The 14,349-nt window shown below is 43.6% G+C and overlaps 1 protein-coding gene across 4 annotated transcripts in view; it reads left to right on the forward strand.

Annotated features, from left to right (window-relative positions):
- TTC1 (tetratricopeptide repeat domain 1) overlaps nt 1-14,349 on the forward strand; it is a 68,240-nt gene that overhangs the window by 39,911 nt on the left and 13,980 nt on the right. For 3 of the 4 annotated variants that reach the window (XM_073355867.2, XM_073355868.2, XM_073355870.2), the window contains exon 8: nt 4,003-4,655. The exons of the other annotated variant lie outside the window; for it this stretch is intronic. In XM_073355867.2, coding sequence (XP_073211968.2) covers nt 4,003-4,139 — 137 coding nt within the window. In that variant the 3' untranslated portion in view covers nt 4,140-4,655. Of the gene's footprint in view, nt 1-4,002; nt 4,656-14,349 lie in introns of those variants that run through there. 4 annotated transcript variants of the gene reach the window in all.

Consider the following 14,349-nt stretch of genomic DNA (forward strand, 5'->3'; position numbering starts at 1 on the left):
AGAATGCACCGGGCAGCTGTCTTCGCCTTCCATCCGGAGTTCTCAGGGGGCTCGGTGTTTTCCCACCCAATGGTGGGACGGTTCCTTAAAGGGTTGGAGAGGGTGTTCCCATACTCCCGCCCCCCCCAGTCCCTCCATGGAACCTTAACCTGGTCCTCTCTAAACTCATGGGACCCCCTTTCGAGCCCCTCGCTACCTGTTCTCTCCTCCACCTTTCCTGGAAGGTGGCATTTCTGATTGCCATTGCCTCGGCCAGAAGGGTGTCCGAACTGAGGGCCCTCACCTCTGAGCCACCGTATACAGTATTTCACAAGGACAAGGTGCAGCTCCGGCCGCACCCCAAGTTCCTCCCTAAGGTGGTCTCCCAATTCCATTTGGGCCAGGACATTTGTCTGCCAGCGTTCTTTCCGAAACCCCATATGGACCCGACTCACTGCAGCTTGCACACCCTGGATGTGCGTCGAGCACTGGCCTTCTATTTGGAGCGCACCAAGCCCTTTCACAAATCTGCGCAGCTGTTTGTGGCTGTAGCCGAGAGGATGAAAAGCCTCCCAGTGTCGGCACAGCGGATTTCATTTTGGATTGCAAGCTGCATCCGGGCGTGCTCTGAGCTCGCAGGTGTTCCAGCCCCAGCAGTCACAGCCCACTCGACCAGGGCGCAAGCGACTTCTATCAGGTCCTGATCCAGGAGATCTGCAGAGCAGCCACCTGGTCCTCGGTGCACACCTTCACAACCCACTACGCGGTGAACCAGCAGGCCAGAGAGGACGCGGCAGTTGGCAGAGCGCTCCTCCGAGCGGTTGTTCCATGACTCCTACCCTCCTCCAGAGGTAAGTTTGTGATTTGCCTAATGTGGAATGGACGTGAACAAGCACTCGAAGAAGAAAAAACAGTTACTTACTTTCTCGTAACTGTTGTTCTTCGAGATGTGTTGTTCACGTCCATTCCATTACCCACCCTCCTACCCCTCTGTCGCAGTCGCCAGCAAGAAGGAACTGGAGGGGGTCAGGCTGGCAGGGGTATATATGTACAGCTCAGTGTCGCCACTCGGGGCGGCCCCGCTGGCCCACCAGGAACCACTAAGGGAAAAAGTTTCCGACACTCATACATGCAGCGTGCGCACTCCTAATGTGGAATGGACGTGAACAATACATCTCGAAGAACAACAGTTACGAGAAAGTAAGTAACCGTTTTTTCTTAAGTTATAGTGAGAGAATAATTTTGGTGTCTGTGTAGGTTCTTATTTTGATGCCTCTCCTTGTAAAATCTGTACCTGATCTCTTGACTTGCAGTGTGCTAAACAAAATATATCTAGAAGAGTCTCTGCTTATGTATGTCAGCCTGCTTAAACAGACTGTGATAAACAGACAGTAATAAACCATTGTGGTTGCTGACCGATATTGTCAGTGGGATAGTGTGACAAAACCAGTGGTGGTAACTTTTATTTTCATTGAAACTGAAAGAAGATCTGAAGAGTTTCCAGAAATTACTCAGGGTACTCTCCTGCAGAGCTCCATATTCACCGGAAGTTACATTAGTGACCTTTGTAGTTTATTGCTACTGACTTCTTGAAACGATGTGCAGGAGTTGAACTCCAACTGAGAGCTGTGACTGAAAGTGCTATCAACTTTCTCTTTGCTGCTTATTAGCAATGTGTAGCATAAGAATAGCTTGTTTCAGACTAGCTTGCACATCCTTGATGCAAGGGATATATTTCAGTATGTTTAAGAAATGTCCAAGCATCCCACACACTCACCTGTGTTATGAGAAAGTTAAGGTTGCAGTTGCGTATTTGTGGAGCGTGCGTTACCTTCCAAGAATTAGAATTAAAGTTAGAACCTAGGAAATTCAAAAACAAAGTAATATTTCTCAGACAAGGCACTGTTCGCTATCATGGGCTCCTTTAATGTGATGATTTGACAAATGCTAAATGCATTAGGTGCCAGACTGCGCTCTGTGAAGTTATTGTTTCACTGTAACAATTAGTCTCAACAGTAAAGCTCTAACTATTGGGCAAAGTCCTGCACATTGTTGTGAGGAACTTTTTAAGTGGCAGAGATGAGGGTTGCACTGCTTGGGAGTAGGGAGCTCGTGCAGAACACATCTTTCCAGGACATGTTAAGAAGCAGAGGCTTGTTCCCCTTTCTGTAGTGGTGGGGGCAGTATTTGTAAGTTTCTTAAATACAAGATCATGAATAAAAACAGGATTAGTGGTTCTTTTCCCAGCCCCTTTATTCCACCACCTACTATTGTTTTCCCTGAAATACTTTCCATTGTCTGTTTGGAAAGCCCTGCGGATAATGATTGGATGTAGTGATAGAAAACCCGTAAGTAGACTTTTACTCCAAGCCCAGCGCTGGCTTCCAACTTAATTTGTTTGCTATCTGGGGAGCAGTCTGCATTTATCATTCAGCATAGACTTTGCCCTCTTATCTCCTTCAAAGCCAACCAGCTTTCTACATCCACTGCCTGGCTTACTGCTGATCCTGCAGCTGTCTGAGCCTCATTCCAGTGGCTCTGCCTGGTGTTACTAGGCCAGTATTGGGTATTGTTGTTCCCTTCTGTCTGTTTAATTTCATCTTTTTCGGGGGGGGGGGCTGATTTTACCTGTTTTCTATAAAGAAAACTTTCAGGAGATACTATCAAGCCCTTAAACACCTTCACCACCTTGCTGAGTTGCCAGTTATACTAATAGTTTCAGAAATCTGAAGTCAAAACATATTAATTCTTGAAAAATTAGTACTAAATCAATAGGAGAAACCCCTAGTTTGTATTAACTTTGGTATCAAATATAATACCTGTTACACTACTGTTCTACAACCAGAACTGCAGTTTACAGTAGCTGGTGGCGTTAGTTTTGTCTGTCTGTCTGTTTTTAAAGTTGGCTTCAGAGGGCCTTACTTTCAACAGTGGGAACGCAATTACGTGTCCTTACTTATGTGCTCAAATACCAGGCTTTTACAGACAAAATGATCAGTAAGTGGTTATACACTGAAACTTAAATTCTTAGTCTGCATGTGCAAATACATTTGTATGTATAGACCAGGTTCCCTTTTCTTTGTTCGTTCATTACACGTGGCTATATTCATCTAGCAACATGTACATTTTTATCATCGTTCACAAATAGGGAGTAAATATGAGTTTGAAATCTGTGGCTGTTCCTTTTGGAAATCTGAGGATCCTTATGAACTCTTCTGAGCTTTACTATGCCTTCCATTGCCCTATTGGCCTCTGATTATGGCCATTTTCTTTGTTAGAATAGGACTGGATTGAACTCTCTTCAAAATCCTTTAATACTGCTCCTTAATTGGCCAGAGGGATAATTTAACTATAGTAACACTGTGTAACATAATCCAGTCAAGGGAATTACACTGTTTACCAGCTAATGAGAGAACTGTCAAAACCTGTTTTTGAGAAGTGTATATTTACACAGTTTTACTGATTTATGTGCACTCTGGGGTTAGTTATAAAGTTAAATGAATGTTTTACGTAGCTTGTTTCTAAACTGAAGATGTTTCAATTGACAGCCAGGTGGGAATTGAGAATTTTCAGAATGATCGGAAATGGAACAACAAATGGTGCAGTTATCAGAGTTAAATCCACATAGAAGTGCTGGGGAGAGAGCAGCACTTCGCTGTTGCTGTCTTAAGTAATTTCTTGCCTTGACGATTGGTAAGGGAAAATAGAGACACTTCTAGGCAGCCAGTTAAAATATAATCCCCATGGCTCTAGTGTCTGAGAATCAGGCTCTTCGGGACACAGTGTGCAATGGCTTGCTGATCTGTTTTTAGTTCCTAGTGGACAAGTAACTGCGTCTCAATAATTGGAAAAAATATTGGTCTCAAAGGCTAAGGATTGAATGCGCTGTGGAGATTTCTACTGCATCTGTCTCAAATAGTATAACCAGCCTGTGGAGCTATGGATAATTCAGTATCTTTCAGCCCACCTATACACACAGGCTGGAGTTATATGTTTAATATATTTTTAAATTTTGCATTTCAGGTAAGCTGAAAGATCTTGGGAACTTGGTTCTTCGACCCTTTGGCCTGTCGACAGAAAATTTCCAGGTCAAACAGGATTCCTCAACTGGCTCATACTCCATCAACTTTGTTCAAAATCCAAACAACAACAACAGATAGCATGAGCTAGGCCTGCTTCTATTAAAAAGCTGGCTTTTAAGCTTTGTGACACCATGCTTGCAACTACCAATAAAAGGGTTCAGCAATCATTTAACATGTAAAATCACTTTATCCAAATGAAAATAGACTTGAGGGTAAACATTTCCACTTTGGTGAAATGTTTAAAATGTGGATGAAAAAGCAAGTCATTTGATTTCCCTTTTGCAGTGACAGCTTTATGCCCAGAGTAGGTTTTTTTTTCAAGGGCATTATGTGTTTTCCCTAATAAGGAAGTTGGTTACCCTGGCCCATTCACTCTCGGCAACTTCAGTCTAGCAAGCAATTCAGTTGGATCAAAATGCTCACATGCCTGTAGCCCAAGTTACAGGTGTGTCTAATGGGTGTCTTGTGGTGTTAGTGAATCTATCAGAAGTGCTTCTCTCCACTTAGCCAGTGGGTGTCCCAGGCGGTGGCCATGGAAGCAAGCTGACCTCTGTGGCATAATTTATCTTCATTATAATAAAGGCTTGATGTTTCTGTTGGGCTGATTTGTGATTTTTGTTCTGTATTTTGGCCTCTCACCAAAGGTAATCTTCAAATTTTTAAATGAATATGAACATAAGTAACCTAAAAATAAGAAAGCAAATTTGCAAGACACTGGTTTAAAAAAAAATGCAAGGCTTTTAATCTTAACATTGTCTTATAGAGTTTATGTCATTAATTTTTTCTTGGGCAACTTGGCACCAGTTCTCTACTTTATCTTGATACTCTCGGGAGACTAGTTGGAAGCTACATGCAAACTGCCTTAATATTTTTGGTGTGTTAACTTTTACTATGAGGTCAGTAAAATTCACCTGCCTGGTTCAGTACATGTTGTGTGCTTTCTGATGCTAGGATAATGAGATGCAAATATCAGTGATGTTAAAGTGATTGCAAAAACGTCTTCAAGTTGTATTGGAGTCTCTGAATCTAGGAAAGGTTTAAAATATCTCCGCAGATGTACTAGTCAAATATTGTGGGGTTTGAATTGAGATGGGGTTGTGGTATTTTTGCTAGCTTGTAGCTAAGCATGTTTTTTTCTGTTTTGACCCAGTTTTATAATCGTAAGGCCAAAACCTTGATGCAGCTTTTAAATTTACCATTGATTTGAAAATATTACTTATTTAAAATATTAAATTAATAACCGAGCGATAGCTGTTTACTCATTTTCAGTTCTCTCCTTTAACTTATTCCTGAAACTTTTTAGCTGTGTGCACTTGACTTCAGCTTCCTGTCACCATAGATTACTTTAGAACTCGCATATCTTGAGCCCCATTTCCAGTGATGTGCCGGAAGGGGGGCAGTCCCCCAAGCTATTTCCTAGCTTTTATTGTTGGGTTTTTAAGTGCTGCTGATTTCCTTGTGTTTGGGAAGATTTGGATTTTGCTTAGCTATTCATAAAAGTTGTCCTGCTGCCATGCAAAGTTCATGGGCTAGTTTTTGTCTCTGGCTACCCGGTACATGCTGTCTATATAGCATCTGTTGCAAACTACCTCACATCTGCAGTCACTGTGTATGAAGTCCATGGGGACTAAACTGTCAATGGAAAAGACCCTGGTTCACATTGAGGCCTGTGCGGACTTTAAGTTCTTGTGCATAATTAAAATGTCACTTCACTTAACAACAGAAAACAGCCGCTAGGATTTCCATGTGTTTAGACATTAATCATGAATTGCGCTAGTGGAATGGGGTTTTATTTCTCACAGAAGGCTCAGTCCTCTGCCCAGTCTCTGTTAGATACAGCAGAGGTGGAGGAGCTCTGAAGAGGCTGGTTGATCCTGGTGTAATTGAGAGCAGCCATAGGGCTGCTTTTAACGATAGCTTGGCTGCAACAGCCCCAAAGAGCAGTTTGCCAGAGTTTGAGGGGGATGTCAGAACCTGCTGTGCTGGTTTTGTCACCTGGAGATTCTGCTTACAACAGGGGATTCCTCTGCTAGTTGTGTAAACAAGATTGACAGCCTCTTTGCACTAGCAGAGCAATGCAAAGAGGATGTGATGGAGCTGAGGTTTGCACCCTGAGGTTTCAGTCTACTACCACTTCAGAGGGAAAAATAACAAACCTTTTGTAAATATAAAGTAGACTTTTAAACTGGAGCATCCCAAACTGATTCTGGACATTTGACATTTTACCTTTTTTCTTGACTGGCTGATTAATCAACAAATAACACTGGTGCTCACAAATGTAAATCAGATGTGTAAAGGCACAGTCAGTGATTTAACAGCCTGATGCCTTGTCTTACAAACTATTTAAGGGGTAGATTTCTTTCTGCATCATATTCCTGCTTCAGATTTTTAAAGGGTTGCAAATAGTTTACATGCATGAGGGGAAATTATTTACCTTACAGAACAAAGTTTAAAAAAACAAAACAAAAAACTTGAACGACTACCTGATACTACCAGTTTTGTTTTTTGCAAGTGCACAATCACCATGAACTCTTGGAACACAGAATAAGCTTTTAAAATGTAAGTTGCAGTATGTAGGTATTTAAATGACTTCCACAAAGGACTGTAACTGTGAGGAATGTCATCAGGTTTGTTGGACAAGACCTATTTTCCATAAAACCATGCTGACTGGCATTAATTATATTCCTGTCCTTTAATGCTATATTGATGGAATCCCCTATCAGCTTTTCCATTATTTTAGCCTGACATCAATCCCAGACAACTGGCCTATACTTCCTGGGGTCATCCCACTTGTTCTTTCTGAATATTGGCACAACATTAGCGTTCTTTCAATCTTCTGAAATTTCACTGGTATGCCAAGATCTATTAAAAATTAACATCTGCGGGCCAGAAATCTCCTTAGCCAACTCTTTTAAGACTCCTGCTTGCAAGTTATCAGGCCTGCTGATTTTAAAAATGTTTATCCCTAGTGGATGTTGTTTTTATCCACCTGAGTACCAATGGACTGGAAAGTACTTCATCCTTATGGGATACAAAAACATTGTCCTACTTCTTTCTAAATACACAACAGAAATTTATTGAACACTTCTGCCTTTTAATTTTATCATCTCTTGCTGTAACTAGGCCTCTACCATTTCTAGGATTTATTTTGCCCCTAATATACTTTTTGTCCTTAACCCTGCCAGCCATGGATTTTTTCCCCAGAGGTCTTTAGCTTCACACCTTATCAATTTTCTATAGTTCACAACTTCTCATTTATATTTCTATCTATTCTCCCCCTTGTTTTCATTTCTTATGTATTGCTTTTTTATTTCTAATTGCTACTGTTACCACAGGAGCAGGATGGGCTCTTAGCCAAAGTTATCCTCTTTCTTGATTGTGAAATTATGGCTTTTTGGTCATCTAATAAAGAACTTCAATTTTTTAAAGAACTCCCAGTTTTCAATCACATTTTTCTGTTTCAGTTTATTCTTCCCAATCAATTTTGTTCATAATTTTCCTCAGTTTTGAAAAAAATTCCCTTTTGAAGCAGTGGGTGGGACTGTCCGCTGGTTGCTGATACTGAACATGAGGCTTACTGGTGTTTAGATACAATAATCGCTGGACTGGAAGTTGGTGGCTGCCCTTTTTCTATCATAATGAGGTGTAAAATAGTTATCTGGTGTTTCGCTCAGGTGCAATATTTTGTGTGAGAAAATTATTTAAAGTGTTAGGAAGTTGGACATTTTACTACTGCCTGCATAACACCTCCCACATATATCTGCCAAATTTGAAATTCCCCCATAACACAATTTTTCTTCCCGCCCATAAGCCAAATGTTTAAATAGTAATTCATCCTGGTCTCTGGTTTGATTCTGTGGTCCGTAACAGGCCACAGCCACTACTTCTTCCTGACCTTTGTAGTCACATGTTGATCCACCTACAATCAAGATGTTGTGGTTCAAGTTATTGATAACTGAATAAAACTACTAACTCTATTAATGTACTGCCACCCTCCCCTTCTAACCTAGAATAAGCTCTATAACTTTAATGTTCCAGTCATGTGATTTGTCCATCCGGGTTTGAGTGATGCCAATTATATTAATTGTCTTCTCATGAGTAAGAATTTCCATTTCCTCTTGCTTGTTACCAGGCTCTGAGCATAGGTATACAGGAAACTGAAAATTTTTGTCACTTCACATTTGCCATGTCAGTTCAGTTTGTTTACAGTATGCTGAGTTTGAGCTGCATTTGGTGCGTTAGCTCCCTTCCCTTGCAAGGCTAGTTAATGGTCACGTGGGTGCTCCCAGCTAGTCTCCAACTGAGATGATTAACTCCCCCTTGCCCATCTCTGAGATGCAAGCCATCCCCTTCATACACCCTCCCCTCCCACTGGAATGTGTCCCAGTGTTCCTCAAAACCTTCAACTTCACACCAGTTGCACAGCCAGTGGTTCCCCTCCAGTATTTTCTGCCTTTCACGCATAGGCCAGAAGAATCCAAGATCGCTTGGACTTTCCTCCTCTTTAGCTCTCTTTCAAGACAACTTCAGTAATCTATCATTTGTGTAGTTCTGTGTGATGATGCATCATAAATTCTAATTTGTATCATCACCCGTGGAGACTTGCCAGATGACTGCATGTTCCTGCCCAATCTTGCAGGTACATCTCTAACTTTTGCTCCGTGAAGATAGCACACCATTCCCAAGTCTCCCATTCTGTGTGGGGCTGGTGACTGATACTGTACTGAAAGGCACATTGGGCTTTCTAAATTAATTTAATAGTTAATCTTTGGAGGGGCTTTAAGCTGTATGTGAGTTCTTTGAGAAATACTCTGTAATCCCATTTAACCAGGGGAAAAGGCACCATTTGGCGAGCCTTCTGTACACCCTGGGGACAACTGTGCAAACCGCTTCATAGCAGGCCGTACAACACTTTTTATCAAAATGTGTTCATTCCAATTTAAAGAGCACCTCCATTGTAGCTTAATGTAGAAAACCAAATGGCCTCTCAATGCCTTAAAAAGTTCCCCCTCCTAATCCCTCATAACTGTAGCACCAGGTTGTGCAGCCCAAGGTGGGAGAGAATTCCAGCATAGTAAACTCCCAGCCAACCCCGGTACAAAATGATTGTTAATCTCAGCCTGATAAATAGACAGTCTGCAAGCATGGGGGCTTTGCTCAGTCGTCTTCTCCAGTTCTAACCTAGTTGGTTCCTTCATGCCTCCCGGAGTCTTGACAAAGGAAGAGAGAGGGGATGCATTTAACTGGGTCCTTCTCGCTTATGAACAGGCCTAGTAAACAAGAGAACAGTGATGCTGTCCCCCCTCTTCCATTCCATATTCTTATCTCCTTTCTCCCTTCTGATGGAGTAGGACTCCCTTATTCAAACTCCTCCTGTCTTGCTGAGGCTCCAGTGCATTTATAGGCTGGAGACACCAACACTTCCATCTGACTGCCCTAATGCAGGGCACCCCTGAGTGTTTTAAAGCCCAGCCTGTGAAACAGCTTTCCACCAACCTCCCCCCCTTACCCTTTTTACCCTACTACCCACTGCCCCTTCGTGTGAACAAACTGTGCACACTAGAGCAGTGGTTCTCAACCTATTAATCATTGCCCACAATGTGTTACCTGGGCCACAGGTTGAGAACCACAGCACGCCCCCAACCCCATACCACTATGCCCAGTGCCCCCAGCCTGGAGACCCCTCCACACAATGGGGCCAGGAGCAGAGCCCTAGTGGCAGGGAACTTGGACCCTGCTGTGCAGGGCTGGCTGGCAGCCCAGACCCTGATGTGTGGGGGCCAGGCGGCAGCCCCGAAGCTGGACCCAGTGGCAGACCGAACCCTTGCTATGTGGGATGGGCAGCAGCCCCGAGCCTGGATGCTGCTGTGCGGCGGCCCTGACCGCTGCTGTGTGGGGCCAGCCGGCAACCCTGGCCCTGGACACGCTGTCCTTTAGCACACAGCTGGGCTGCTTTGTGAACACCTGTGCACCACAGGGCCCAGCCTGCATCACAGAGGCTGTACCACCCTGTCCTGATTAAATGGCCCAGGCACCACTCCACTAAAGCCCATCCTCAGCTGCTGTAAATCAGAGGAGCTCTCCTGACCAATGAAACTGTCAGTCTGCACCATCTGAGGATCTGGCTATTAGACGCTGGACACTGTGCTAAGGGGCAGGCAGCTTAGCTGTACTTCCGTCATACACACATGGCTGATAATTAATTTACATTAGTGAAGCACCACTGCATGAAGTAGGTGCTATAAGCAGCATCCACATTTCAGAGGTAAGGAAGCAGAGACACAAAGGCTTAGATCCTTAAAAGTACATCTATGGCTAGCTGTCTGTCAGGTGACAAGTCTGCCATTAAGGTACTGACATTTTCAAAGCTGCTGCTCAACTGCTGTCTAACTTGGTTGGCACCAATGTCCCCAAGAGTTCGTATTTGCAATGCTGGTTAAGTGTTGAGGCCAAGATCACAGCTAACAAACTGCTCAGAGCCACAGCTCCGGTCAAACCCTCAGAGGCACCGCAGCAGCCAGGCATTCCCCCTCGCTTAATTTGACAATCTCACTGTCCACTGGGCCCATTTCCAGAGGTATGCTCTGAGCAAGCCTAGCACGTGTTACGTGCCAGCCCCAATAGTGGGAGGGCTGGAGGTAGACCATCAATAGGTGGAGGGGGAGCAGAACACCCACACCCCAGCTGCACAGGGCACAAGTCCATGTGGGGAAGAGCTATCCAGCGAGAGACAGAACCTTTTAGTTCCTAGGGCTTAGGTGCCCAACTCCTGGCAAGGGTTCATGGCTGAAGTTCTTAAGGGAGGGAGGTGCCTGTCTCTGACCTGTCAGCCAGGTGCACCAGGTCAGCTGTTTAGGTGCCCACACCCCTCTCCTCTTGCTGTGGCATTTCATTCCTGGCTAGTTTAGGCAGCTGACCCACCTTCTGAAAATCCCTTTTCTAGGTGCTTAATTATCCCCATACAATTTATGGGGAGCCTGGGCATTTAGCTTGGGGCTGAAAATTCGACTGAGTGGCAGACAACCTAACCAGTTAGATATTGCAACAGTGAGTGGAGCAACACCTCACTCCCTTTAATGATCTGGGCCTATGAGATTAAGGACCTAATTCTCCTCTCATATGGTAGTAAATTAGGAATAACTATTGCCATTAGAGTTACACCAGTTTCTCACTGGTTGAGGTGAACTCTGGGTCCAAAGCATTCTTCCCAGACTGCATGGCACTATCAGACAGAACAGACCTTCAATGAGGTTTTGCTAATTAGCTCTAACATAACAATACAGGAAGAAAAAACTGCACAGTGTACACATTCCCAAGCTTTTAATTAGCTACACCAGCCTTAAGAGATTGTTCTGATAACTGAGTTTGATTGCTGGCTTCTGCAGCTGAGAATCAATTACATTAAAGTGCTAACTTTTGAACAGTAGGTGAAATTAGCACAGGTATATTTAATGTGCAGCATTAATACATGGGTCATTCAGTTGCTTTGCATGTGTTTTGGAATAAGCCCAGCGCTGACTTCCTTGTTCATGTTGAATTCTTTATGTGTGCAGCCCTCTACTCCAAAGGGCGTACTTGCTAGGCAGTATGACTAGTTGTGGGTTTGTCAAGGAAACAGCTTCTTGAGACACAGTAAATTGTCAGGTTCTAGGCTTGTGGGGCTTTAAGCCCTCAGAGTCATTACAGCCTATCTTGACAAAGCAAAACCTGTGTATTAAGCACTTAAAACAGCTGAAAACTGTTAACCTCTCACTTCTAATTGTGTGTGTTTGGTGGGTAATCTTCCCAGCTATAACTGTGACCAGTTTCAATTGAGACTCACCATTGGAAATCCATACTTCAGTTTTCTCTCTCTCTAGCCATTGGCTCCTTGAGAGAGAATTTAGAAAGTGGATACTCATTTAACTGAACATGTGGCTTGGGGGCTTGAAATAGGTTTACCTTTTTTAGCTCCACTAAGACTATTAGGCCAGTCTGTTCCTGGGCAGGACTAGAAAACCAGATTTCATTTTATACTTCTTGCTGTTTGCATCATGGTGAGTCCTTCAGCCCTTCTTTAGGTGACTGGAGTAACTAACAGTCCCATATAAACATGATTCCCAAACTACAGCAGACTAAGAATGTGACTCGTTATTAGCAACCAGCTGCAGTACAGGAAGCCTTTTTCAGATCCCCAGCATTAACCATGGTGGTTGATCTGATATAAATATTTACACATTGTTCAAGGTCTTTTTTTCTAAGCGGCTTCTGGGATTAGAATGTAAAATGCCCCGTGTAGCTAGAACCTTAGATGTTGGAAGATATGTTACATCTGCTGTAGCTCTAATAGTATAACACAGTAGCTTCAGACTGACCCGTCAGTCAACTGAGAGGGCAGGAAAGAGGGGATTCTAGTCGATTCAGGGCCCTGGATGCTGATAGCTTTTCTAGCAGCTAGCCACAAAACAGCATTCTGAATGTACAGCATCTAGGCCGATTTCATTCCCAGACTTCTGCTAACCGATACCCAGTGGCAAAATGTCCACCAAAAGCAGAGAAAGAGTACGCACATGTGCACGCAGGAGGAGGGATGTTTGCATTCTATTTATCTAAATGCTTTGTCAGTGTAGCTTTTCCCAGTGCATCATCTTTTAGACCTAGGGTTAGAAAGGTCCAAACAGTCTCATTTCAGCGTGGGGATTTTAGGTTCTGGCATTTCTCTCAGCGTGGATTCAGTTAGCCGTAGAAGAGAGGTTGCAAGTTCACAGTGACCACTGTATACAATACAAATGTATATCTCTATCCCAAAACACGTAATACAAGCAGCATCCCTTCCCCTCTCCCACTGCATCTGCAGCTCACAGATCAGAACTTGCCCCGATGGGAGTAGGATTGTGCCCCCTAGGGTACTATCAGTCACTGAGCCAAGACACTGCTGGTAATGGATGGTTTCTGATGTGATCTTACATTTCCAGGAAAGCTGTATTTTGAGATCAAAGCATGGCACAGTGGCCCAATAATATGGTGCCTTTAGTCTGTACCATTTCTCTTTCCTATGTGAACCTATCAGTAACAGAACCAGCTGAGCAATGTTGGTATTGCTGAGGTCTTGAATTCACCTTAATTCTGCGTGGATTCTTCCTATTACACAATGGATTCTACACAGTCCCTGCTTGTTTCCCTGCTCGTTACTTGGGGCCCTGGCATTTACCTAAAAGTGGGCACATCAGCAGCTAGGTATCAGTAATTACTTAGCTGCATTTTGAAAATCAAATTCCTGAACCCTCAGCTGGAGTCAGAGGCCTTAGCTGAAGGGTACAATTTCAGAATTGCCACCATTAATCCTTGGCTTTGAAAATTCATCCTAATTTCAGAATTGCCAAAACCTAAAAAGCATAGATGGTTCCTGTTACACATTCAAATTGCTCCCTTTGCAATTTCCACAGCTTGTGTTTCAAGATTGTCTTAGGCTATGAGTCTGCAGCACAAGTAAAGACCACAGAAACTGCAGGGCTTGGGACAGAGTCACACAGAAAGGAGTTATAAACAGGGCTGCAGGCAGCAGTTGAAGTATTATAGCTGGCAGTGCTCTGTCCAAAAGAGGAAATCAGTTTGTTCCTTTTTCTTGTACCATGCAGCATGTTGTATCTCTATGTCTACTTCCTTTCAAGAGTCATTATTACGCAGTCTTCCTGCATTAAGAGATAAGTGAGAAGATGGTGACTGACAAGTCTATTTGAAAACAACTTCAGGGAGGACAAGCGAGCAAGAAAAAAAAAAAAAGAGGGAGTGGCAGTTAATATGAAAGTTCACAGTGACCTGTTGATATTCCAACAGCTGCTTGCAGGGCTGCTGACACTGCTCTGCAATTCTGTTGACATTCTCAGTTTCCTTGCGCTCACACGCTTAGTATTTGTCAGTGCGTGTATTTCTCTGCCACCTAACTGAGGATGGAGAAAGAAAAGATGGTTTCTGGAAACAATGGCCCGTATTCTCCTCTGCATTAGGACTGCTCTATGCAAAGCAGCCCTAAAGCTGCCATAACCAACGATGGGCTATTCACTTCAATCAGGGGAAAACGCAGTCCTCCAAAAGTAAAGAACAGCTGTAATGGCTACTATCCCCTGCAGCTGGAGGGGAGGGCATGGCTGAGGAAAAGGGGGCATGGAAATGGCTTTAATGTATCTCAGCAATCACCAGGCTGACCACTCCATGGGGTCACCAGGAGCCAGACTGTTAACCTATGCTGGGTAACTAACCATTGTTGGTATGTCTGCACTTGGAGATAGGGATGTAATTCCCAGGTTGA

Source organism: Lepidochelys kempii, chromosome 8 (genome assembly GCF_965140285.1).
Source record: "Lepidochelys kempii isolate rLepKem1 chromosome 8, rLepKem1.hap1, whole genome shotgun sequence".
NCBI lineage: Eukaryota > Metazoa > Chordata > Testudines > Cheloniidae > Lepidochelys > Lepidochelys kempii.